This window comes from Microtus pennsylvanicus, chromosome 4, assembly GCF_037038515.1.
Source record: "Microtus pennsylvanicus isolate mMicPen1 chromosome 4, mMicPen1.hap1, whole genome shotgun sequence".
Classification (NCBI taxonomy): Eukaryota; Metazoa; Chordata; class Mammalia; order Rodentia; family Cricetidae; genus Microtus; species Microtus pennsylvanicus.
This window is the reverse complement of record NC_134582.1, coordinates 105498229-105522733: the sequence shown is the minus strand read 5'-3', so window position 1 is coordinate 105522733 and position 24505 is coordinate 105498229. Positions and strand designations below refer to the sequence as shown.

The 24505-nt window shown below is 44.1% G+C and overlaps 2 protein-coding genes across 4 annotated transcripts in view; one reads left to right on the top strand and one right to left on the bottom strand.

The window, feature by feature from the left end:
* Positions 1-3339, top strand: part of Slc17a1 (solute carrier family 17 member 1) — a 23596-nt gene extending 20257 nt beyond the window's left edge. The window contains exon 12 of the mRNA XM_075970997.1: positions 2778-3339. The gene's annotated coding sequence lies outside the window, so the exon portion shown is untranslated. The remainder of the gene's footprint in view (positions 1-2777) is intronic.
* A 2905-nt stretch (positions 3340-6244) lies between these two features.
* On the bottom strand, positions 6245-24296 carry Slc17a4 (solute carrier family 17 member 4). Of its 3 annotated transcripts, none has more exons than XM_075970996.1 (13): positions 24228-24289; positions 18368-18498; positions 17472-17598; positions 16413-16612; positions 15149-15382; positions 14975-15062; positions 14454-14540; positions 12206-12324; positions 11921-12082; positions 10663-10795; positions 10440-10587; positions 9190-9280; positions 6245-7414 (listed from the first exon to the last, which is right to left on the bottom strand). In XM_075970996.1, the coding sequence occupies exons 3-13, from the start codon at positions 17560-17562 to the stop codon at positions 7316-7318; spliced, it is 1452 nt and encodes a 483-aa protein (XP_075827111.1). In that variant the 5' UTR covers positions 17563-17598; positions 18368-18498; positions 24228-24289; the 3' UTR covers positions 6245-7315. The 3 variants fall into 3 exon arrangements, with proteins under 3 accessions (XP_075827111.1, XP_075827109.1, XP_075827110.1); XM_075970994.1 differs by having other exon boundaries at positions 6246-7472; XM_075970995.1 differs by lacking the exon at positions 18368-18498 and having other exon boundaries at positions 6246-7472; positions 24228-24296.
* Between the last annotated feature and the right edge of the window lie 209 nt (positions 24297-24505).

Below are 24505 nucleotides of genomic sequence, written 5' to 3'. Positions count from 1 at the left end.
GCTTAGGGTCTTAGCTGGGGTCATGCTTATGGATTCTGGGAAATGTCTCTAGTGCCAGGTTTCTTGCTAGCCCCATAATGGCTCTCTCAATCAAAACATCTCTTTCCTTGCTCTCATCTCTGTCCTTCCTCCATCCCTACTATACTGTTCCCTCAAGTTCTCCTCCCCTCGCCCCTTCTCCCCTTGCCTTCCCCTTTTTCTACTCTCCCTACCCCCATGCTCCCAATCGTGTCAGGCGATCCTGTCTATTTCCCCTTTCCAGGTGGATCTATGTATGTTTTTCTTAGGGTTCAGCTCTTTTGAGACAGTCTCTTATTGTCGGGCAGACAATTGAGTCTCCTGGCTGGCCAATAAGGCCCAGAGACCTTCCTGTTTCTGCTTCCCCAGTGCTCAAGTTACAAGTATGTGCCCCTACGTTATAAATTTTTACATGGATTCAGGGGTTCAAACTCAGGCCCTTGTGCTTGCAAACCACTAAGCCAACTATTTGCTTTCTGCAATTTTCTGTTGTCTATTTTATCTGTGGAAAAGAAAAGAGAGAGAAAATATGATGTGAGGAAATAGAAGCAGTCAGAATACACAGATATTCCTCCCAAAATGGAGTAGAGAGAAACAAGGCATCAAAGAGGGTTTCGTTGTTGCTCCTGGCTGTTTGTTTTGGAGGGGGATGCAGTTGCTTGTGAGCTGATGTTGTGTATGAGGCATTGCTCATTGGTCCGTTCTGTTGTTGATGTTAGTGCACTTTCATAGTATCTGAGTATGTTACCCAAGAACTCTTGGGTAAGAACTAGAACCAGAGTGTGGTGATGTTAGATGGGCTTGGAACTCACTGTGGAGCCCAAACAGACTAGCCCAGAACTTATAGCTTCCACTCTCAGGAAGTTATATACGTTACAAATGTATATCAGTGTGCTTGGTTCTTAAATTCTATTTTAAATGAAATTGTCTTCTCAGTTTAATTTTTGTGTTAAATATAATAGAAATGCAATTAACTTTTGTAATGCCCTACAGTTTCATTAAGCATATCTTACTAGTTTTTAGTGGATACTGTCTGATTTCTACATAAATAATTTTGTTATCTAGAAATGTAGGTAATTTCACTTCTGTTTCCTATCTGAATAATCTTCATTTTTTCTCTAATTGCTTTGCTTAGAACCCTTAGTATAAAATTGAAGGCAAGGTTCAAGAGATAATGTCTCTTATTTAGTGCTTTTTTTTTTTTGGTTTGGTTTAGCTTAAGGAGTGTTTTTGTTTTCTGTGTAGCTTAAGGAGTGTTTTTGTTTTCTGTGAAGTGTGTGGTGTGTGTGTACATTAATTCAAAACCTCAATAAGTATAGTTTAGACTAGCCTTGGACTTTCTATACAGCCTAAGCTGGCCTGAGACTCATGATTTTTCCACCTCCATTTCTGAGTGATTGAGTTACATGCATGTGCTACCATGATCAAAATTAAGAATAGGCATATTTACATTGTTCTGACCTTCAGGTAAAAACAGGCATTTTTAAATTGTTGCAAAGCCTTTCTCCACCTCAACTCTCCCAGGGCTTCACTTTGGGATTATAGATCTGCTATGTGTTCCACCACTACCCTGAAGACACCATTGTAACATCACAACTTGCCATATTATATAAAGACTCTCCTGGAATTTCTGAGAGCCATACTGCCACAGACAGGCCACCTCACATTAAGAGGACAGAAGCGAACTTCGTAGATGAATCCGTGAACTCAAGGCAGTGACAATGCCATTGAGAGGTTTCAAATACCTGCAGCGGGTCCCCTCTCTGAACAGAATACATGGGGACACCTGCAGCAAATGAATGTTCTGTCCAGCAATGCATAATTGACATGCAAAGCTCCAAATACACACACACACACACACACACACACACACAGAGAGAGAGAGGCATAAAAAAGCATACAGAAAGGTAATATCACATATAGGACATGGAAATCAAAGCAAAACCGTCTAGGGAAACAATGGGGACAAACGGGATGAGAGGAGGAAGAAGCAAAGCGAAGGCAGGCATGGCAGGAACATACTCAATTCACATTATCCAGCTATTTGCAGCTGTTCTTATTTACCATATACATCGAATACACACACTGAAAATTTTAAGTTAAAAAATAAGTAAAATCCGTTTAAAGAAGACTAGAACAGGGTTAGACATGGTGACACACACCTTTAATCCTAACATTCACAAGACGAAGACAGGCAGATCTCTGAGAGTTTGAGGCCAGACTGTCTATATAATGAGTTCTGGGCCAGCTAGTGAAACCCTGTCTACAAAATCAAGCCAATCAAACAGGAAAAACTCATTCACAAAAACAAAACAAAGCAGAATAATGTGTGCCTTCTTCATTGTTGCTCCAGTTAGGATCCTGGCTGGACCCTCTGGGTAAGCATCTTGGCTGTGATTTTTTTCCAGGTTCTAGATAGGATGTATGAGTACAGAGGAGTTGGTCCGGATGCCTGTTAACAGTCAGAACACCCTAGACTGTCAGACAGCAGCCTCTATGGGTGTCAGGAATGGTTCTTAGAAAAGGCAGATGGTGCGTGAGTGCAGGGACCCGGAAGCTGGAGTGCGTGCTTGGTGCAGGGTCCCCAATTTTCATTGTCTTAATAACAAATCAGTGTATTAAAAGATGAAATGTGGGGACACAGAGAATGTACCTATTATTACTACACTTGTAATGTGCTGTCTTGAGGGCATTAATATACCTACAGGAGTGCCAGCTCTATGGCACAGTGGCTTTTGATTTGCTTGTTTTGTTTTCAGGATGCAGCCTCAACACACAGCAATGAGTATCTTCGAGCACCGAGACTGGGGCTAGCAAAATGCAGCAGCTACTCCGATATTTTCACATAGATCTCCCAGGATAGGGCAGAGGAAGGAGGCAAGGTGGCACCTGGCAGATAGATTTATTTATTTTTATGTCCGTAGGGGAGACATGCAAAAATGGCATGGATAACCTGTCACTGGACAAGAAAGACGACTTGAGAAAAGCCTCCTAGTCTACACTAATTTCTTTGAGGTGCTGGCTCACTCTCTGCGTGACAACACTCCAGTGACATCTCTGTGTGTTTTGTTTTCCTGTTTCTACAAAAGTTAATAGAAAACTGAGCGCTTACGAAGCACGAGGTCAGAGTCCCTATTAAAAAAAAGAGGAACTGTGTGAGACTCCCATCCCCAGGGAGCCACCAACCCCAGGAGGGGGTGGCGAGAGGATCCTGGGAGGCCAGTCTCACCCGCTTTAGTCTGTGTACTTCTTCTGCACTGCGTATTGTATGCGACAAGTTACGTGTCTGAGTTTAAAGGTGGATTTATTTATCTGTCCTCCTCTGTGATTCAATAAACAAACATAAGATGAAATTTTACTCTACAGCCTCTTGGTTTGGGTTTGTTTTTGCTCATTTTGTTTTCAATTTTCAACATTCATTCCTCTTTGTTGTAAATATGTGAGCCATTTGAAAAAAAACAACTTAAATTATTTATATTCTTTTAGGATAGCCCAATCTGAAAGAAAATATTTTAAAAAATCAGTTTCCTCTTTGATGGTCCCAGAGAAGTCAGACGTGTTATAGGCAGCAGCTGAAGATGATTGATTAACAAACAAACAGATAAAAAATAGGGACTGGCAAGATGGCTCAGCAGTTAAGAAGACTGCTCTCCCAGAGAACCCGGGTTCGATTCCCAGCACCCACATGGCAGCTAGCAACCATCAGGAACTCCAGTTTCAAGGGATCCAGTACCCTTTTCTGGCCTCCATAGGCACTGCACACTTATAGTGCAGGCAGAACTCTTGTAGGAGTAAAATAAAAATGAATAAATATCAAAAAATAAAAATACAAGTGGCATGGGAGGGAAAAGAAATGGATTAATGAAGACCTTGGACAGCTGACTATGTGCTCTAATGAGACCTGTGTCAGGTCCAGGATTGCCAAAGAGAATGACAGTGTCACACCCAGGTTTCTGTTAACATAACTACAAGAAAAAGAACCCATGGGTTCTAAAAGCAAAGGCATATAAACTTGGGGTGAAATTGGTTCCTTTTCTCCTTTCCCCATTAGCTTTACCCATCAACTCGACATAGCCTAGAGTCACCTGAGAAGGGAGTCTCAGCCAAAGTATTGGTCCGATCAGACTGGCCTATAGGCTTGTCTGTGGGGGACTGACTGATGGTTAGCTGGTGCAAGGGAGTGCAGCCTGTGGTGGGCAGCACCACCCTGAAGCACACAGTCCTGTGCTGTATAAGAAAGAGAGAAGAATATGACCTGTGGGTGAGCTGGCAAGTGCCAATCCTCCATGGCTTCTGCTTCAAATCCCTGCTTGAGTTCCTGCCCTGTCTCCTGTCAATGACGGACTGTGACCTAGGTGTGTGTGTAAGTCAAATAAATCCTTTCCTCCTGTAAGTTGCTTTGGTCATGGTATTTGTCACAGCAACAGGGCAGAAACGAGGACATTTTCCCATTCCTTTTGTCCCCTAACTGGTCTTCTATACCACCCCAGAGCTGCTCCAATACATGACTTAAACATTTATTGGTACTTACTGTATATGGAATCCCACACTTTGTTGAAGATGTGTCAAACAATGCATGCCTTGGTTCCTGAATTCTCTGGGGTTGGAAACTGTCATGAATGGGCTAGAAGAAGAAGCATGTGTAGGTATTCCGGGGTTGTATGGAAGGCAAAGACCTTGCCCGGCCACCAGCAGGGCATCTCTGCTATGCTGCTCTTCTAGCTAATAAGAGCACTGTAGCCTCTGTCTTAGCAACAAGCCCCTCATGCACCCTCTGCACTTTCAAATAGAGAGAAAGATTCCAAGAACGAAGCCCTCCTTGGATTTCTCACTGGCTAATATGGACCACCTACATCCCACTCCTGTTATCTTCCTAGCTGGTCTTTAGGCCACAGCAGTCCTTCCTCGTCCCCCTCCCAGGATCTTTCCATTCACGCTTGAAGCTTTTCTTTACTCCACTTTGATTTCTCAGCTAGCTCTGTCTCTGGGGTATTCATAGCTTGCTCCAGACTTGCTTTGAACCTCTCACCTTTCTTCCTCCCTCTCTTTTGCCTCCGAAGTCTCAGGATTGGACCCCTTTCTTCTCACTCTGCTTCCTCCGCATCAGCCAGATCCCTGCAGATTGATGCCACACTGACCGACCGCTCCTTTTTGTAATTCATTTTTTCCATTTCTCCATCTTAATACTATTCTCTTGGTTTGCCGTCTATACTTTTCTTCCTTTCTTCCTCCATTCCTCCCTCTGTCCTTTCCCCCACCTTCCTCTTCTCTCTCTCTATCCTTTAGCTGACCATGAAAGATTAGTTATAGACTTTCTCTTTTATGTCATACTGTCTACCCAGGCAATCTCATTCACATTGAAAATTTTCATCATGACCTTTGTTTAAATTGTTACCAAATTCATAACTGGACCCCAAATGTCACATGTGCCACCCAGACCTTTGTGCCCATGTTTCTGTTTGTGGTCTTCATTGTGTGAGTTGTTGTTGGGAGAAGCATCCCCATTGACCTACCAACAAACCAAAATGCAACTGTTGCTGTGGATGTCATTCACTCTCTCCTGGAGTATTATAATGGGGCCAGGCTATCCACTTGGCTTATTTCTCCCTACCCCATCCATCTATACCATGGACCACCACTATCCTGAACTGCAGGGGACTTCCTAACCAATTCTTTTATGCAGTGTGACCACTAAAAAATCAGAACCATGATTGTGTCCCATTCCATTAAAATATGATCACTGATTTTAATATAAAGACCAATACTCTTCACTAGGTCCACTATGCCCTGGATGTTCTTGACTTCAATACTTCTATAACCTCCTCACCGCCAAATTTTCTCTTATTCACTCCTGATCTTTCTTCTTCAGTCACTTTCCAGTCAATTCTGCTCTTGTTCACGCCTGCCTTTTCTCTCTTGCCACCAAGCCTTTGCAAATGCTGTGGATCTTCCTCGAGGGTCTTTCCTAGAACATTCATTCCATCAGCCTCCTACATCAGGTCTTCAAACACCAGCTCAATTGATGCTGTGTAATGGTGGTGGCCACCACTCACCCTTAAATAAGTGCATGGCACTTACATATTCTAGTAAGATGTGCCCCTCTTTCTTACATAGTCCGCAGCTGTCACTGCACACTCGCTTGTGATACTGTCATTAAAGCCATCTATCCCCCTGTGGTAGTGAGTTATTTCAAGCTATGCATGACTGTGAGGCCTGTCATGTCTCCATACACACTAATGTATTCATTAACACTCATTTAGTGTTTGAGTGTTTATGTTCTCTTCTGTAGTCTGTGTGGATTCTTAGTGCAAAGAAACACCACACATCTCCATACACACTCTCTAAACATTAGAAATGAGCTGGAGCAAGCATGTGTCTTACCAACATTTTTAGAAGACATTTTACACTGAATGAGACCTATTGAACAGTGGCAGAAACCACAAGAGTCAGAGAAGCAGGCAAGGAGCAGTCATTGTGAGACTGATGCTGGAAAGCGGTACATGAGGAGATCAGAGTCACACAAGCCCTTGTCTACTCCATAAGAGATTTGCACAGATCCACATCCCAATGAAAGGTCCAGGTCAGAGTAGTCAAAAAGAAGGTATCTGTGGAAGAGTTTACTCCAGAGAGTGCCTGAGTGGTGTTTATGTTCTGGAAGTGGTTTTGATCCAAAGCCAAGATCCACAGACAAGAAACTCTAGAATGGTTGAATTCTACTGCCCGTCTTGTATTAGTTGAAGAAAGTTGATTCATTTTTACACAATAGATTCACTCTTCCTTGTTCTTTATTTTGATTTTCTTAGACACTCTGCACACACCAAGACTCACAATGGCTCTTTAACCCTCTCACTTAACGTGAGAGTCACTGTCCACTTTGGCCTCCTGCCCCTGTAGATGTTCTGTTGTCTGGGTTTTCAGGTCTCTATTGCTGGAAGCTTACAGAGTTCATGGTACCACTCTTCCATGGTTTCAACACATCACTCCTGTACTTCTGACTTCCTCTTCAGTTTTATTGCAAATTATCTTCCAACCCCTGATACTTTTACCATGGCAGCAGGGGAAAGTATAGAGGATTCAGAGAAAGTTGGACACACCTGTGCTACCAGGAGCATACAGTTACAGTTATAAACAACCAACCGTTCCCTTCCCTTGTGAGACCTCCAATTGTGGGGGGGGCGGGGGAATGCCTTTAGTATCATCTAGCCAGGATCTCTGAGATGACCCTGGAACAAAGCCCTTTTGGTTAGATGTCTTTAGCAGCCAAGTAGGCACAAAAGCAGGTCTTTGAAGGGAAGTATCAGGATCTCACACACTGCTCACTCTTCTCAGAGATGGGTCTGTTCCTTAGCCCAGTCCTGGACCTCTGCTCGGCCGAAGACGAGGTAGAAGAGCAGGCCTACAACATCAATAGCAGCTGCCAGTAAGAAGACATTTCTCCAGCCAAGCTCTGGATCCTGGAGGCAGGAAACTACTTGTTAGCAATGGTGGCCTACTTCTTGTACCCCTGGTTCAGAAAAGTTGGGGTGCTATGTCTTGATGCTCCTTCTCCTAACTCATCCCAACCTCCATGATGCCCATCTTGCTCCTGGAATATACTGCTGCGTGTCTAACATTAGGCCATCAGTCCCCTCTTCCCTCAGCTAGAAAGCATTTCCCATCGGACACTCTTTTGACTCACTCCCTCACTTTTTTCCAGAACTTGCTTAAAGTCACCTTTTCAAAGATTCTGCCTTTGGCCACATTGATAAATTGGTCTTGTTTCCTACTCTCCGCTTCTCTCAGCACTTACCACCAATCCGTCTATAATTTACTTCAGTTTTCTGTCAATTGTTTTACATTGTAGATTTAATAGGATAGGGTTAGGACACTTTTGTGTGTTTGTTTGTTAAAACCATGGACATAATACACACTAACATTTAATAGTTTTTCGAATCAATGAATGAATGACTAAATGAATGAACTAATCAGTCAGTCAAGTGGCAAGAGAAACAAGGTCTATATGAGAATTTTCATTTTAACCAATCCCTAATAGTGTGTTTTCAGAGACTAGAAAGCTTCGAGGCAAAAGGGGACTTGATAAAGTCCATTCTTTGCTAATCTCCTGTCTTTTTCTGAGCTATTAATAGAAAGTCACGGGAAGCTTAGAAGTGAGATTTTCATAAATCTCACAGACATCCTTTTCCATGTGAAAGGTATGTCTATATAATTCTTAGGTAATGTTCAAGTTATCAGGTTTAATTATATATTTATTCTTTCTTTTTTCTTCTTTTAAAGATTTGTTTGTAAAACAGAGTCTGACAATGTAGGCCAACCTGGCCTCCCAAGTGCTGGGATTACAAGAAGGAGAAGTCAGGAGAGAAGCCATTTAGCCCCACCAGAGACAGATGCCAGAAGCCACAGCCATGTGGTGATACCCAAATTAATGGAGATGGGTTAAATTTATATATAAGAGTTAGCCAATAAGAAGCTAGAGCTAATGGGCCAGGCAGTATTTAAATAATATAGTTTCTGTGTGATTATTTCTGGTCTGAGCTGCCGGGGGGCTGGGAGATAAACAAGCGGCCTCCTTCAACACAACTCCAGGATGGAGGCTTCAGAATGAAAACCGGCATCCCAGCAGCACTGGTCCTGGGTGCTTCTGCTCTGAGTGACGAGCAAGGCGTTTAATGAACACCCAGGAGCACAGGTGTGAGGTGCGGGGAGCTTTCCCCTCTGCCATTCATTAAACATTTTTTCATCAATTTCCAAAGACTTGTTAGCTTCCTAGACAGAAAGCCACCTCATCCTGGGTTTCCCAGAGCATTCAAGATGTTAACACTGAAAACCTCCCCAAAATCCTGAGAGCACTCAGTTTGAGGCAAACTATGCTGAATGATCATACAGTACTATAGGAGAAACGCTATGAATATTACTGGATGTAGGACTTTAACATGAGAGGCTCAGCCTGTAAGAATTCACAAACCATAGCCCTCGGCCCCGAGCATTCTCCCACACACCAAAGCCACAGAATATGGAGTTTCCCTTCATAAGCTGAGCTGGGAATGAAGGGCTCCAGATGCATGAGCTTTGAGTTCTTTCTCACTGAGGAACTAACAGCACCTGAGACTGACTTCTACTAACTACCGCTATTCAGTTTCTCTTACTGATATTTCTGACAATGTTTAATCTTACCTGACCAATAAAAAATCCAGCAGCAGTAGGAGCTACGGCTCCCGCTATATACGAAAAGATTTGCAGTAGTCCTTTGAGAAAGCCAGCGTACCTGGGAAGGGGGAAGTCTCAGGTAAGCAAAGGTTTGCATTCGCTGTCCTATCTCTATGCTTATCTCTGGGGAGGTTTAGGGTGGTGCATATTAAACTTGAACACCATATGCTAACTAATGATCCTTATACTCCTATGCTACAGGCTCAGCCTTTCAGGGGTAGTCTACGCTAACACGTCAACTTCTTGGCTCTTGCTATTGAGGCCAATGTTGTAGCCCTGTTTCGGGATAAAATGCCTCCTCCTTCTGTGTCCAAGACCTTCGTGGGATGACATGGCTGTTCTCTAGACCAGCCTTTCTCCTACATGTCTCAGGGGCCATTGTGTAAAGATGAAACATTTCCTGTTGCCCGGATTAGACCCCGGGAGCTTTATGTCTGGTCTCAGTTCTCTCTAGCATGACTCACACCAGAGATAATGAGTCTTTCCTTTGGTTCTATGTCTTGCCCCTTTCTTTTTATGGGTGTATATGTGTTCACATGTGCGCCGGTATGCATGTACATATGGGCGCTACAAGTGGAGGACCGAAGATGACCTTGGGGACAGAAGATGACCTTGGGGACATTCTTCAGTTGTCCATATTTCTTTCAGAATATTGTCTCTCATTAGCATAGAAATTGCCCAGTAGGCTAGGCCAGCTGCAAGCAAGCCACAGGGATCCGTACCTCTTGCCAGCTTTCCAGCACTGGGATTGCAAGTGCACATATCTGCCTTGTTTTATTTTACTTTGTTTTATTTTAATTTTTTGCAGCATGAGTTCTGGGGATGGAACTCGAGTCCACATGCTTGCCTGGCAAGTATTTACCAACTGAGCCATTTCTCTCAACCCCTTTATTTAAGCTCCACATGGACCTCCATGATGGGATCTCTTGAGAACTTTCAGTAACCAATCCAATGGCCTGCTGCATTCTTCAGCATAGACTTACAGGCGAAGTGTCTGCATGGCCACAGACTGCTCTTGTTTCAGCTAGGAAAGGTGGCATTCACAGTGGCCGACTAGCCTAGAGTCCCTTCCAGGAACTGCAGAGACGTAGCGCTGATATTACTGTCCCTGTAACCTGATGCATACACTATCTTTTACCTTTGCATCAGAGCAAGGGTAGCTAGGGTTCCTGGACTTGAACTGAGCTTCTATGAGGATGAGGCAAAAGGGTCCCTACCTTGGAGCAATATCTAAGAAGTTTATGAGGGCCCCTGAGTCACAGAGGCTGCAGAAGACAGACGACAGAACCAAGAAGGCCATTGTGGTGCTGCGGCTAGAGCTGACCCACGGCAGGGGCACGAGGATCCCAGATGAGACAAGGACCCCTGCAGCAGAATAAAAGCCATAAAAAAGAGGCTCCAGAGCTCCCACAGTCGCCGAGCATCCAGCTTGGCCCTTACCTATTGCAGTGAAGAGCTTCCTGATAGTCACGAGTCGGAGGATTTTCCTGGAGAGGAGGAAATCTGCCAGTAGTCCCCCCAGGATAATGCAGACACAGCCAAACACGAATGGCAGGGCCGACAGGATTCCACTCTGGAGATTGGAGATAGTAAGTACAAGCAGTCGCAGCACTTCCCCGCTGTGGCCCCGACTGATCCTGAAAAGATGGCCCGGGCCTGTGGCTTTGCATTTTACACACATCACTTCCAGTGCAAATTAAATTTTTTGTTACTAGAATTGTAACTTAACTGTAGTTATGGAGGGGAAATGCACACATAACTCAATCTTCTTAAATTTTTTTTTGACAGAAGCTCTCACTATGTAGTCCTCACTGACCCAGGACTCACTATGTAGAGCAGGCTGGCTCAAACTCACACACATCTTACAGCTTCTGCCTCCTAAGTGCTGGGATTAAAGGCATGCACTACCATACCTGGTTTCGATAATTTTAATAAAATGATAAGCGCTCTCTTCATATATAAAGATCACTTAGAAATAGTTACTTTAAAGATTTTGAGCTAGGCTTGGTGGTAAATGCCTGGAATCCTACAGTGAGGAGGTAGACATAAGAAGACCTGAATTTGGGGGACAGCTACGTAGTAAATTCCATGCTAACCTAGGATACTTAGTGAATCCCTATCTCAGGGGAAAAAAACATCAAGAAAGAAAGGAAGGAAGGAAGGAAGGAAGGAAGGAAGGAAGGAAGGAAGGAAGGGAAGAAGAAAGAAAGAAAGAAAGAAAGAAAGAAAGAAAGAAAGAAAGAAAGAAAGAAAGGAAAAAAGAAAGAAGGGAGAGAAGGTGGAAGAAAGGGAAGAAGGGAGAAAGAAAGGGAGGGAGGGAGGGAGGAAGGAAGGAAGGAAGGAAGGAAGGAAGGAAGGAAGGAAGGAAGGAAAAGAAGTCTAATATCTTATTTACAACACAATTTATTAATCCTTTTAAAAAAATTTATGCTACCAATAGAAAATTCTTGTTTATAAATGCTGACTTCATTAAGTATAGGATTTTTTGCATAGGACTTTTAAAAATATGACACCATGACCTGATTTGGAGCCACACCTCTGCTCAAGTAAGCAGTGAACCACATTGAGGTCAGTGTGAATCCAAGTTACCTGGCTGCGTTTCCTGTGAGGGGGTCCTGGCCTAAATTCCTCATCCTGTGGCCACGAGTGAGATCACACAGAGAAACACAGTAACCGGGTACACCTTCTTTATACTCACGTCTCTGAGGTTTGCTTGAAGTACAGAGCCGATATACGTGGGTGTGTATGCCATCATTGTGGATAACAGCCAATACTGACAGAAGTAAGAAACTACAATAGCCCAAAGTGGGAGAGATTTGACCATGGCTTTAATTGGAAGAGACCAGCCTGGTGAGCAATCCTAAAAGAAAACGCATGTGATTACCCCCTCCATCACGAGATAGGAGTGCCCCTGCTCTACCTCTATCATGAGATAGGAGATACCCAGGGATAGGGAAAGTGACAGGGAGATTCCTCAATGTACCTCGTGAGCCAGTGAACACCCAATGTATCTCTTCTCACCAGCACTGATAAAGGGGTGATTCTGTGGGTCATCATATACGAGAGGAAACCAGATCAGGCAACAGGCACAGCCAATTCCACCTGTGATAGAAGAGCCCGTCAGCACTGTGTCGACGCTTTCCTTCCATTTGATGATTTCTATGGTGGATAGAATAACTAGTGCAGGTACTTCACCCTCATCCCCAACACTGTGATCCTGAATGGCTCTGTCACGGAGGGTACTTCACCACCATTGACGTAGGTCTTGTTCCTGTAACTTGCTTTTGCTTCAGCCCTAGGGCAGCTGTCAGTGGAGGCATCAAGAGATGCTGCCTTTCTTCCCCGTCCTCTAGGGAGGAAGGCGCTCCAGTGACTCCATGATCCAAGGCAGATGAGAGAAAGAGAATAGAGGCCACCAGCTGCTCCGTGGGACTCCAGGAAGAACGGCAGCTGCTTCCAACCGCTGAGTTACCAGAGGCTTTGAAGCACACACGTGTTACACCGAAGATGCCCACAAGCTCTCAGTGCACGTGCCCTCACAACTGAGCACCAGCTGGTGCCCCTCCTGCTGGACTGCAAGGTTAGCTTCTCCACTGAGCCTTTTCCTGCCTTTCGTTTACCTTTCTTGTTTTATGTGCAACTGATTACTTAGACCGTTTCTACATGCAGAATGAAGTTAATCACCATCAATCTAATTCATTCCTTATCACAGTGTTGGAGAAGTCACTATCATCATTGCGGAGTGGCGGTGTGGCTCATCAAACTTGAATGCCATCCATCACTCAGGTGTCAGCCACCTAGTTTTTGGACAGTACTTTCCCTTTTTTTAATTTTATTTTATTGAGCTTTACATTTTTCTCTACTCCCCTCCCTGCCTCTCCTCTCCCCTTCAACTCTCTCCCATGGTCCCCATGGTCCCAATTTACTCAGGAGATCTTGTCTTTTTCTACTTCCCATGTAGATTAGATCCATGTATGTCTGTCTCTCTTAGGGTCCTCATTGTTGGACAGTATTTTTTTAATGGACTGGGACTTACTAAGGAGGATGCACTGGCTGGCAACAAGTCCAGGGTCCTGCTTGTCTCTGCCTCCCCAGTATTAAGATTACAGATGTGCACCATGATACCCAATTTTTCACATGAGTTCTGGAAATTAGACTCAGCTCCTTATGCCTACATGGTAATCACTTTACAAACTGAGCCATCTCCCTAGCTCAGAAAGGTGTGTGCTTGTTATTTTTCTGACCTTCCCTGTCACCTGGGTACCCTGTCCTTTAAGAGACAAGCTCCAACCACTCCCAACCCTCCATTCCCCCCACCATGCAAGCAGATCCCCTGGCTCCTCTCCAGCCTACTCCTCTCTCTCTCTCTCTCTCTCTCTCTCTCTCTCTCTCTCTCTCTCTCTCTCTCTCTCTCTCTCTCTCTCCCTGTCCCTCTTCTGAAGAAGTAACTACTACCTCACTCCCCTTTCCCTCTCTCTCTATCCCTCTTTACCCCCCCTTTCCTCTTTCTCTCTGCCTTTTTTTCTCCCTTCTTCTCCCTTTCCAGCTTCCCTTTCCTCTCCATAACCTGCTAAATAAACGCTATACCCAAACTCTCTCTCTGCAGGGCGTATCTTTCTGTCTCTCACCCACCTTGGTCTCTCACCCACAAAGGGAACCTGTGGGTGCCTCTGGGGACCTGCCACTGCCCTGCCAAGGCCTCAGGTATCCTGCTGATGCCCCTTCTGGGACTGGTCCCCCACCACCAAGTGTTTATAAACAATAACAATGTTGATGTCCATAAAGTTATAAGGTTATTCAACTATATAGCCAAACTATTAAATTCATACTAGTTCGTCTTTTGAAATTTACTTGTTTTGTTTTGTATGTATGAGGTTTTGTCTGCATATGTATTTGTGCACCTGTGGAGGTCAGAAGAGGGCATGAGATCCCCTAGAATTGGAGTTACACAAAGTTATGGGATATTTTGTGAGTGAACTGATCCTGAGTCCTCTGCAAGAGCAACAAATAATCCTAACTGCTAAGCCATCTCTACAGCCCCCAGAATACTAAAACCTAGATGCTCTTTTATAAATCAGCAAGATTTTCACCATGACTAATTTTGAACATTGCCAACTTTACATAAATGCTATCTGTTCAAATTTAGATAACCAAAGATACGTTCATCCCAGATACCCAGCATTCATTGTCATAGAGAAACATTCTGAGATTTTCAAAATGAACAAACTCACCAAAGATGTAGAAGATATAAGGCCATCCGAGGGTCTGGCAAAGAAGACCACCAGCAATGAGGACAAGGAAGGTCCCAAGCATTGCCCCTGAGCAAAAGATACAAGGGTATGTAGATGAAGGCTGGTCTTGAGAATCCATACCCTTCCTACAGAGTTGAGTGATGGTGAATGAGGATTTGAGCTTCAATCAAGACCAAAACAAAACAAACACTGCTCTTTCCCTCAGGAGCCATATCAGACACTTATCAGTCTACTTGTGTCTTGGATTTTTTACACTGTGTACATACTATTTAACTGATTTATAAGGTTCTTATGAGGGTAAAAGAAATTAATGCATATAAAATCCAAGAATGTTTGCTGCATTGGTAACATGCTATTCTGATCAAAAAAGATGATCTAGTTCTTCAAAGCAAGGATTATGAAGACAGGGTGACTAGGATACAAGGTTTTTGTTCTCTTAGTAGCCCATTGCTGAGTACTCTTGGATAGTGCATACAAAATGAGATTCAGATACCAGTTACCTGATCCAGCAATGGTGGTGAGTTGACTCCTTTCCAATGGCGGAGCCCATTTGACCCATATTGAGTACTGACCTGTTAATACCATAACCTGGGGAAAATTATTCATTCTTAGAGATATGAGATCATTCTAGAACATAGATATTTGCCAGTTATACTTGGTAAAGATCTTGATACCTGAGCAATGCCTTGGATGACCCGAAGGACAATGAGCAAGGCTACTCCAGTGTCAGCCGCCAGTGGAATGAAGAGAGTCAGCACTGAAGAAATTAACAAACCTGCTCCAACCACATACTTGGCTCCAAATACTCCAGCCACATAGCCAGTGGGGATTGGAGCTAAGAATGACCCGTAGCTCAGGGAGCTGAGGAGGATACCCTGGATCTCTGGAGTCCAGTCATACACTGGGGCCTAGGCGACAAGAAGAATCCATTGTTTGGCTGCATATGTGACTTGTTTCATTTCATTTTGGTCTGAGATAGGTTCTTGCCAGCCCAGGATGATCTTGATCTCTTAGTCCTTCTGCTCCAAACTCCAAAGTCACTAGATTACAGTTGTGCTTCACATCTGGCTCAGCTGTTTGACTATTCATTGTAAGACTTGAGACACAGAAAGCAATGTGCAGTTCATTTCAACACTGCTCAATTCTTCCAATTCACAAGTTTCATAAAGAAAAAAAACTAAGTATATGCATAGTATATTCTTTTCTATCACCCTGACATGATTTACTGACCAATTAAAATATAGGAGTCACAGTAGGGTAGTGGTGGCACATGCCTTTAATCCCAGCACTTGGGAGGCAGAGGCAGGTGGATCTCTGTGAATTCGAGGCCAGCCTGGTCTACAAGAGCTAGTTCCAGGATAAACACCGAGGCTACACAGAGAATCCTTGTCTCGAAAAACAAAAACAAACAAAAAACAAATTACAGGAATCCATGCTGGTACTTGCCTGGAATCTAAGTACTTTGGATGCTGAAGCAGAAGGATAAGGAGTTTGAAGACAAACATAGAAAGTCTCTGTCTCAGAAAGGCAAATACATATAATATTCATCTTCATATAGGATCTATATGAACTACTATATTTTATATATTATAATAGATACATATATTATGCATAATAGATAGAGACAGAAGGAGAAGCTCATGAAGAAAGAAATGTCATAGCTGAGATACTGAGCATTATGTAGAAGAGAGGGCACATAATCTATGAGCCTGGTTGGGGTTGATTTTCATCCGTATAGAAGAAGAATTTATTTTTACTGAATGAGGAACCATGATTTATTCTGACTTAACCAAGGTTTCACTTATAGGCATTATATATAGAGAGATAAAAATCCCCTCAGGTAATCTTTATGGTCTCATACTAAAGAAATTTCATTTGCTCATAAGATGGCCCTTGAATCAAAGAAATAGTTGAGACTCTCACAAAACATATCAGTACCTTAGATTCCTGTACTGTTTCATTCCAGAAGTTCTGTGAGTCAGTGGGGGGTCTTTCAGTGGAAGTGTTGGGCTGGCTGGTTGCTGCTGTGGTGTTCACCATGGCTGTTATGGCAATGCTCAAGTTCATTTGTTGGGTATAGATCGAAAAATTACAGAGCTGCAAGATGAAGGCCAGGCAATGCCGCAGTGAACAAAAACCTAGGAGAAAAAGGGACAGAGGTCGTGCAGTCAGCTGCCTTCTTATGGTTTCTAGGTCTGGAAGAGGCAAAAGACCGGTGTCTGTTTGGTTCTCAGGAATATAGGGGGTACAGTTTGTTCTGCGGAGTCTCCATTCTCCCGAGATGGAGAGCTAGTTCCTTTGGAGGCAAAGCCAGCCTCAGAGATAAGGTTTCCAGGGCCGGGTAAGCAACCACCTCGTGGTACTACACAGATTATTAGAAATGGGTTAAGCAAGATATGAGAGATAGCCAATAAGAGGCTGAAACTAATGGTCCAAGCAGTGTTTAAAAGAATACGGGGAAGATTCTAACCTGCATCCTTCTCGGGTTGGAGAATCATGGCGACTGCCTCACTGCCTTCTTCCTCACAGAATTATGTTCTGTCTTCCCCGCCTACCTATGTTCTGACCTATCAGGTCAAGCAGTTTTCTTTATTAATTAACCAATGAAACAACAGATAGATAGAAGACCCACCTACATCATTTTCTTATCTGTTCTGTATGCCTTTGAGATTACCTATGAGAAATTAAATAATTAGGAGTAAAAATGCTTTATCACTATTTAGCTCTATTGGTCACTAGCGAGAAAAATGCTATCTATCAAGAAGGAGGAAATTGGGGTGCCTAGATCCTATTTTCCTCATAACCAGAGTTTTTTTTTTGTTTTGTTTTGAGACAGGGTTTCTGTGTGTAGCTTTGGAGCCTGCCTGGGCACTCACTTTGTAGACCAGGCTGGTCTTGAACTCACAGAGATTCACCTGCCTTTGCCTCCTGAGTGTTGGAATTAAAGGCGTGCGCCACCACAGCCCATAACCAGAGTTCTTTGTGTGTGATTTTTACCTTTCTTGAAGGATTGTTCTTGGGTCATGTTTGAATTGCTGTCATAGGAACTGTCTCCCATTCTCTCCTTGATGTCTGCTCCAGTAGGCATTTTTTCTCTCTCTTCCTAAGGTTCAGCATCTACTTACTGAAATAAAAGAATGTAAGAGCAAACACAGACAGGAAAGCATCCTATATCTTATATGATGTGGTCCCCATCCTTGGCTGTCACTAACAAAATGTGAGACCTTGGAAAAGATATAGTTACCCTGAGTCTTACTAGCTGTATCTTTCAAATAGTAAACTAGCCTGGACTGTCTAGATCAATACAAGATTCTTTCTAAATCTGTTTGCTCCCTATTCTTAAGCTGGGTATTTGTAGCACCTGGACATGAAAACTTAAACACTTATTTGAAACTTTATCTGGAAGATTTCAATAGATTAAATTTTCTGGGGTGGTGGAAACTGTCCCTTAAAAATGCTTAGGTTAGGTAAAATATGGCAAACAGTTGTTCTTTGAGGCGCAGGGTTCCAAAGCTAGAAAGAGCTACCTCCATGGATACAATGAAAGCTTAGAGTCATGCACTATTTCTTCTGTGATGTAGGGGTGGGGCATAGAGGCAGCGTCCATCAGGGGTGCAGGATTATGGCCCAGTCACTATGAAGGATGAAGCCAGGTCCATGTCAGGAATGAGATTATGAGGAAGATCCTAACACATACCCAGAAGCTGCAGAGGCCCCAAACTTTAAGAATCTCTACACTTTCCCCAGCTGCTGGTTTTAAAACAGGGACTCTAAAAATTCCTGGCGAAGTGGGGTTTTGAATTCACACTATATTCTCTGAGAACTAAGCTTGTAGCTTGTTCTTTTGATATACACAGATCACAACCAATTACTACAGGTGAAGTTCCACTTACTATGAGCTTGAGGTTCAAATGATAAACATCCAGAGATGCAGCCCATCTAAGCCAACTCCTCAGATGTAAGCCACGGAAGATAGATGGAAACTTCCCCAAATATATTAGACTCATAACGTTACATAGGATGCCTAAAGTGATTAAAGAGGGGTTAGAGAGACCATTTAGTGGTTCCGTCTTGCAAAGAGCCTGATTTGGGTTTCTGAGCACTGGAAGGGTCTATGCACACTGCCAGAGGAGAAAGCTGATTGTCAGCCTTACTCAGCAGGAAACCACTGGCCAGGAAAGACATGCTATGTCAATTAATTTTCTATTGTTGTGATGAAACACCATGACCACAGGAACTGATAGAGGAAAGTGTGTGAACGTGCAATTTTAAAGGACAGAACCCACGATAGTGGAGTGAGGGCAAGGCAGCAGAAGCAGGTGGCTGAGGGCTCTCATCTTCAACTGCAGGCACCAGGCAGAGACTACACGCTGGGAATAGAACATGGTCTGAAAACCTGAAGTCTTGCCCCCAGTAACATCCTTCCTCCAGCAAGGTTATGCCCTCCAAACCTACCCTCCAGGGAGCAGAGGAAGCCCTGAATGATGAAGTCCAGGATGGATCTGTATTATTGACATGGGCACAGCCATACAAGGACCAAGCCCTCAAGCCCATGGGAGATGGCAAATCCTTTCTGCATGTGGGAGAGGCTTGAAACTGGCAAGGCCTTCTTCTTCTGGTCCTAGTACCAGTGTTTATAGATGACTGATCACATGGATATAAAAACTAGCTAACGACTGCAGCTCCCTCCTCCTGGATGTCTAGAGCCTCAGGCTGCTCGCTTACAAAGACCTCCTACCAAGACTAGCTAACTTCTCCATGTGCTGTACATGAGAAGATGCTAAGGTTCTGAGTTGTAGGAGAAGTATGTGCAGCTCCTTCAGAGTACACACACTTTACTTGATCCTAGCTTTTCTGTATATGTGTCTATCATTTTTTTTCGTTCCCTCACTGTCCCGAGTCAGTTGCAAAACCAAGCCACTTGGGGCATAGCACTCACTACCCAACAGTGCCACCAACTGGGGATCAAGAATTGAAATGCTTGGAACTATGGGGTCTTCTTATGTGAATCACCACAGGAAAGTGGCATAAAGATCATGAGTATAACCAACCACTTTCTACTTGTATTTAGGCACACTCCACAAGAAGAAATTCAGGCCTGGTACCATTAACTGGCCAAGAACTTGTGGCTAGGTGGGTCATATAGCCTACTGATCCTACTGTTATCATTCTATTGCATGGGCACATTATTAAAACAACTCCTAACAGTTTAATATGTTAATAGACATAAATTAATATATTTAATATATAATTACATATACTATATATTAATATATAATATATTAATGCAATAATTTAATACATTTTATAGCCCTAATCAAGAAACTTCTTTTTACAGCAAGACAGAGATACAAAATTTGTCAAGATGTGGAAAATAAGAGACTGCAGAATGTTTGGCCCTGAATGGAACACACACACACACACACACACACACACACACATATGCATGCACGCACACCCGCATGCATACACACATCATTCCCCCTCCTCACAAACTCAGGGATTAATATGGAAACAGAAGTGGAAAGGTTTCAAGAGCCAGAGGGGTAGACGACAACAAGAAAATAATGCAGTGTTTTCCAGACACAGCAGGAAGGGGCACACACAAACTCACAATGGTCGTGACAGCATGCACAGGACCTGGGCAAGCTCTGCCAGACTAAACCCCAGCACGGAGAGGGAGCTGTGCACAAAGTCCGTCCCCCAGCTGAGGAGCTATGGCCAATTGATAAGTGCTGGGAAGGGAGAAAGAGGATGTAAACTTGGGTGGAGAGAAGTGGGGAGTGGATCCGAGGACTGTATGTGCTAAATACACATTGTGCAATGTTCTCAAAAAACTAATTTAAAAAAAACGAGAGAACAAATAAAGTTGTTGGGTGAAAAGCAGGTTGTAGAAAACTAAATTTAAGTATACAAACTCACACGAAGACACACCTCACATACTTTATGTGTAAATATGAGATCTAAAAAAAGTTATGAAAGAAAAATTAAGATCCGTTCTAATAGGTTTTGTCATCTTTGTAGGGGGAAGCAAGACAGGTCAAAATGGTCACACAGGAATTTCATTTCATCTATGGTATCTAATCAGTGTTTGTGAAATATTGATGTGATTAAAAACAAATTGGAAAGGGTCTGGAGTGGTAGCTCAGTGGTTAAAGGCACTTGCTACTCTTTCAGAAGTATTCCATGAATTCAAGGAGGCTCACAACCACCTGTTAATCCAGCAGGTTTCTGGTGAGCACAGTTCTCTTACGGCTTCCTCATGTACTATACACAGATTATATAGTGTATGAACACATGCACGTGCTCGCACACACACAAACACACACACACACACACAAATAAAACATAAATGTAAATGAATAAAATTTTAAAGCAACAACAACAAATATTTACCACAAAAAAACTGTAATTGCAACCTGCAGGGTGTGCAAATTGTTCTTGCTGACAGTACTCTCATGTGTATATGTATGTGCATGCGTCTTCGTGTCTCTCTGTGTGTGTAATAATCCTAGATGATGAGCCCTACCTGAACTTGGAAGAGACCATCACAGAGGTCTCAGAGGAAGATGCTACTGAACCAAGTTCAGGGGCACAAACCAACTGTGATGAACAAACAGAACAGCTTAGCCACCTGGATGTTATGAAAGGGAAAGAGAGGCATTTATAGGGTTACACGTATGCCCAAGGGAGCTCGTTGTGGGAAAGAGTGGAGGCAGAAAGGCAGAGAGAAGGGAACTGGTGAGTTCATGTCTTTCAGTTCAGAGCACATAAGCTGTGACTGTGGGTATCCGTTGAGTAGAGGAGAAAGCCCACCCCACACTAAATGCCTGTAGTATCTTCACGGTAGCAGGTGCAAAAAATGCTGGGGGACAGAGCCCCAAATTCCAGGTCAACCAGATGTAGATGACTTGAGAGGAGTCAAGGTTCCAGCTTTCTAAAACCTGCCCAGAAGCCCTGCCTAGAAGCTGTTTTGTGACCACAGAAGTGGACTAACAGATGCTCGACAGTTGAGGAAAGGACCAAAAGACATGAGTCACCCCTGACAGGAGAAGGACCCCGAAGTCCCCAGTGAGGAGTTCTAAATATGCAGCATGGGCTAGGCACCCCTCCTCATATTGGCCTCCGTTGCCCTAGTCCAGCCCTGGAAGGGTTAGAAGCTTCAGCTAGGATGAGAGGAGAGGGGAGTGGCTGACTAAGGAAGGGAACGGGAGGCTATCCAAACAGCCCCTTCCCTCCAGGGTCCAGACTGGAATTGAGACGTTTCATTATATAAAGTCTGGAACTTCGTGCTGTCTGTTGTGCCTATGACCCATGAGACTGGGGTTACATGGAGTCTAAGATGGCTTCTCACCACCTGACAATGAACACAGAAGCTGAAGGGCCAAACTGATTTAAAGGAAAGTAAGGGTGGATGAAGTTTCTCTTGAGGTGAAGCCATTCTACACCTGCCATCTAGGGAATATGAAATCTGTTCATATTAAAGATGTGTGGCGTGTGCTGGCTTCAGGATGATCCTGTGTTTCGGAGTCGCTACAAAGGTCACCTAATGTCCAGGCATGTCACTACTACAGCTCACAGTGAGCGGTCACAGACGGGATCCTGACTCCCACGCTCTGCGGTTAGACCTGCCAGGCTGCATCCGGATTCAGAAATGAACTCACAAACAACTCAGTCCAAACCAACACTGAATGGCGGAGTCAAGTGGGTCGAGCCAGAGAATTCTGCTGGAAAAACTAAACTGAGGTGCTGGCTCTTGACCACACCTTAGGGAGACGGGTTGACCAGAAACTTTTGCCACTCACTGAACTGAAGATGGAATCCAGGGCCCCATTATCTTATGGCTTTACAGACCCTCCCAGGGAAGCAAGGTCTCAGAGCTCATGATCGCTGGCTCATTCACGAATTCAGTAAACATTTGTGGACTATATGGAATACGTTGCTTCCATGGCTTTCTCCAGCATGACTGGAGGTCTTGGCTCTCACTCGCTGCTTTCTATGCATACTTCACCAGAGTGTGGATGCCTGGAATTGGGCTTTCTTGAGTTTGTGAGATAAGTGAATTCGCCAGTTAGAGGGTGAGGGTGGGACAAGGATGGGGGGGGGGGGGAGAGACAGGACTATGGACAACATGCAGGACGCATGCCCTGGTGAGTGAGAGTGTGCAATATGATCAGGGGAGAAAAAGCAAGAAAGGCATAGCTGGGAAGGGGGCGGGAGAGTTGAGTGATAGTGACTGAGGGCCTAACAGTGACAGCTAGGGCGTCTGCTTTGCTAGTCCAACCACCTAGTCTGCTGGTACCCAGTGGCTATCTCTGAGCTGAAAGGGAAGTCCAGCTGCGCACGAGGATGGCAGCAAAAGAAACAAATAGCTTCGGCTTGCTTTGGAAGGCAGAGGCAGTCTGACGTAGCTCGCACAGAGTGAGAAAGGAGATTCAAGGGGGCAGCAACAGTCAAAGCAACAGGCAGTGGTCACAGGATGCAGGCTCCCACAGGCCTGGCTAGGGACTGGGATTACTTCAGCCAGCCTGTGATGCATGCGGAAAACCTAGGAACAGCAGCCTTGGGCAGCAATTGTTCGCACCCTGGGTGCGGAGTTGATGCTGGCTGGGCTGAGTTGCCTGCCGTGAAAAAGCCCACAATCAGGTGATTTGGAGATGAGCCAGTAAGACTTGGTAAAGAGATGGGTGTGGAGATGCGACAGGCAGAGCAGTAACCATTGGAGGCTCTACGTGGCTTGAGGTAAGAGTGAGTCATGCCCCATGGAGCTGTGGGCACGGGGGTGGGGCGAAGGTTTCCTTCGCACTGTACACAGAAAGGAAGACCGCCCAGCAGACCTCAGTCTTGTGGGCTAAGGCAGAGCTATAAATTTGAAATTTATCAGTCTTAACTATTTCCTTTTAGGGCAAGGAAATTACAAGAGCCGGGAAAGCAGGTGGGTCAGCGGATCTTAGCAATTTTTCTTAGCAATATTGTTTCTTTCTGAGCTATTGGCGTTAACCTGCTTCCCACCCCGCCCGAGTGCTGGCATGCAGTGAGAATGGCAAGGTTAATAGCGCTGGTCTCCACTCTAAATGTTTTCTCCTTGTAAGAAACATGGCATCATTTTCATCCACAACCCCCAAAACTTCTTCCGGTCTAGGCTCTTTACTCTGAACCACTGTCCAAAGCCATAAGGGGTGTTATTTGTTTTGTCCCCCACTTCCCAGTGTAATTCCCCGTGATCACTCTGTTTTGGTTAAGTTGATCTTTGAAGCCTGATAAAAACATTGTTTAAGACATAAGCCGTTATTGCCTCAATCTGTTGGTTAATGCTATTTCCTCAAATTAATGCACTTCACAAATGTAAGTTAAATGCATGAGTGCTCTGCTCCATTTTCCAACATCAATAACCCTCAGACATATAAACCCTGAGTTTATGATGGCTGCTTATTTATTTCTAGTGGCTTCAGCCGATATTCTCTCTTCTCCTCCCCCTTTCTCTCCCTTTCCTCCCCCACCTTCTATCTTTTTGTCTGTCTGTCGTCCTCCCTCCCTCCCTCCCTCCCGTCCTCCCTTCCTTCTTCCCTTCCTCCATCCCTTTTCTTCTGGAGTTCCCAGGGTCCTCATTTGTTTCAGGGAAAGGCAGCATCCTGCCTCACTTTTCAGAACCATCTCCCAAGAGAGACAGTCTTGCTCGCCTCCTATCATCTCAACAGAAGAAGGCCCATATTCCCAAATCAGCAACAACAGAGCAAGAACTTGAAAGCAAACCTGAGGAAGGCAGTGCGCATGGTTCTGGTTCCGGTCATTTTGTTTCTGGGCTTTGTGCCGCTGTCTAACCCTTAGGAGTAAATGATTACCCAGAACCTTTAGCCCTTATCTCACCAACTGGATGTTTTTATTGGTTCGGCCATTTAATGTTTAACTTTGTTTTATTATTTAATTGATCAGCAGATCAAGTTCATTGAATCTTCCTCATTCTTTGAGTTCATCTGAAGTCACTTATGCCTTCCTTGATTCTCAAAGGATCCCCATACTCTGCCTGTGTC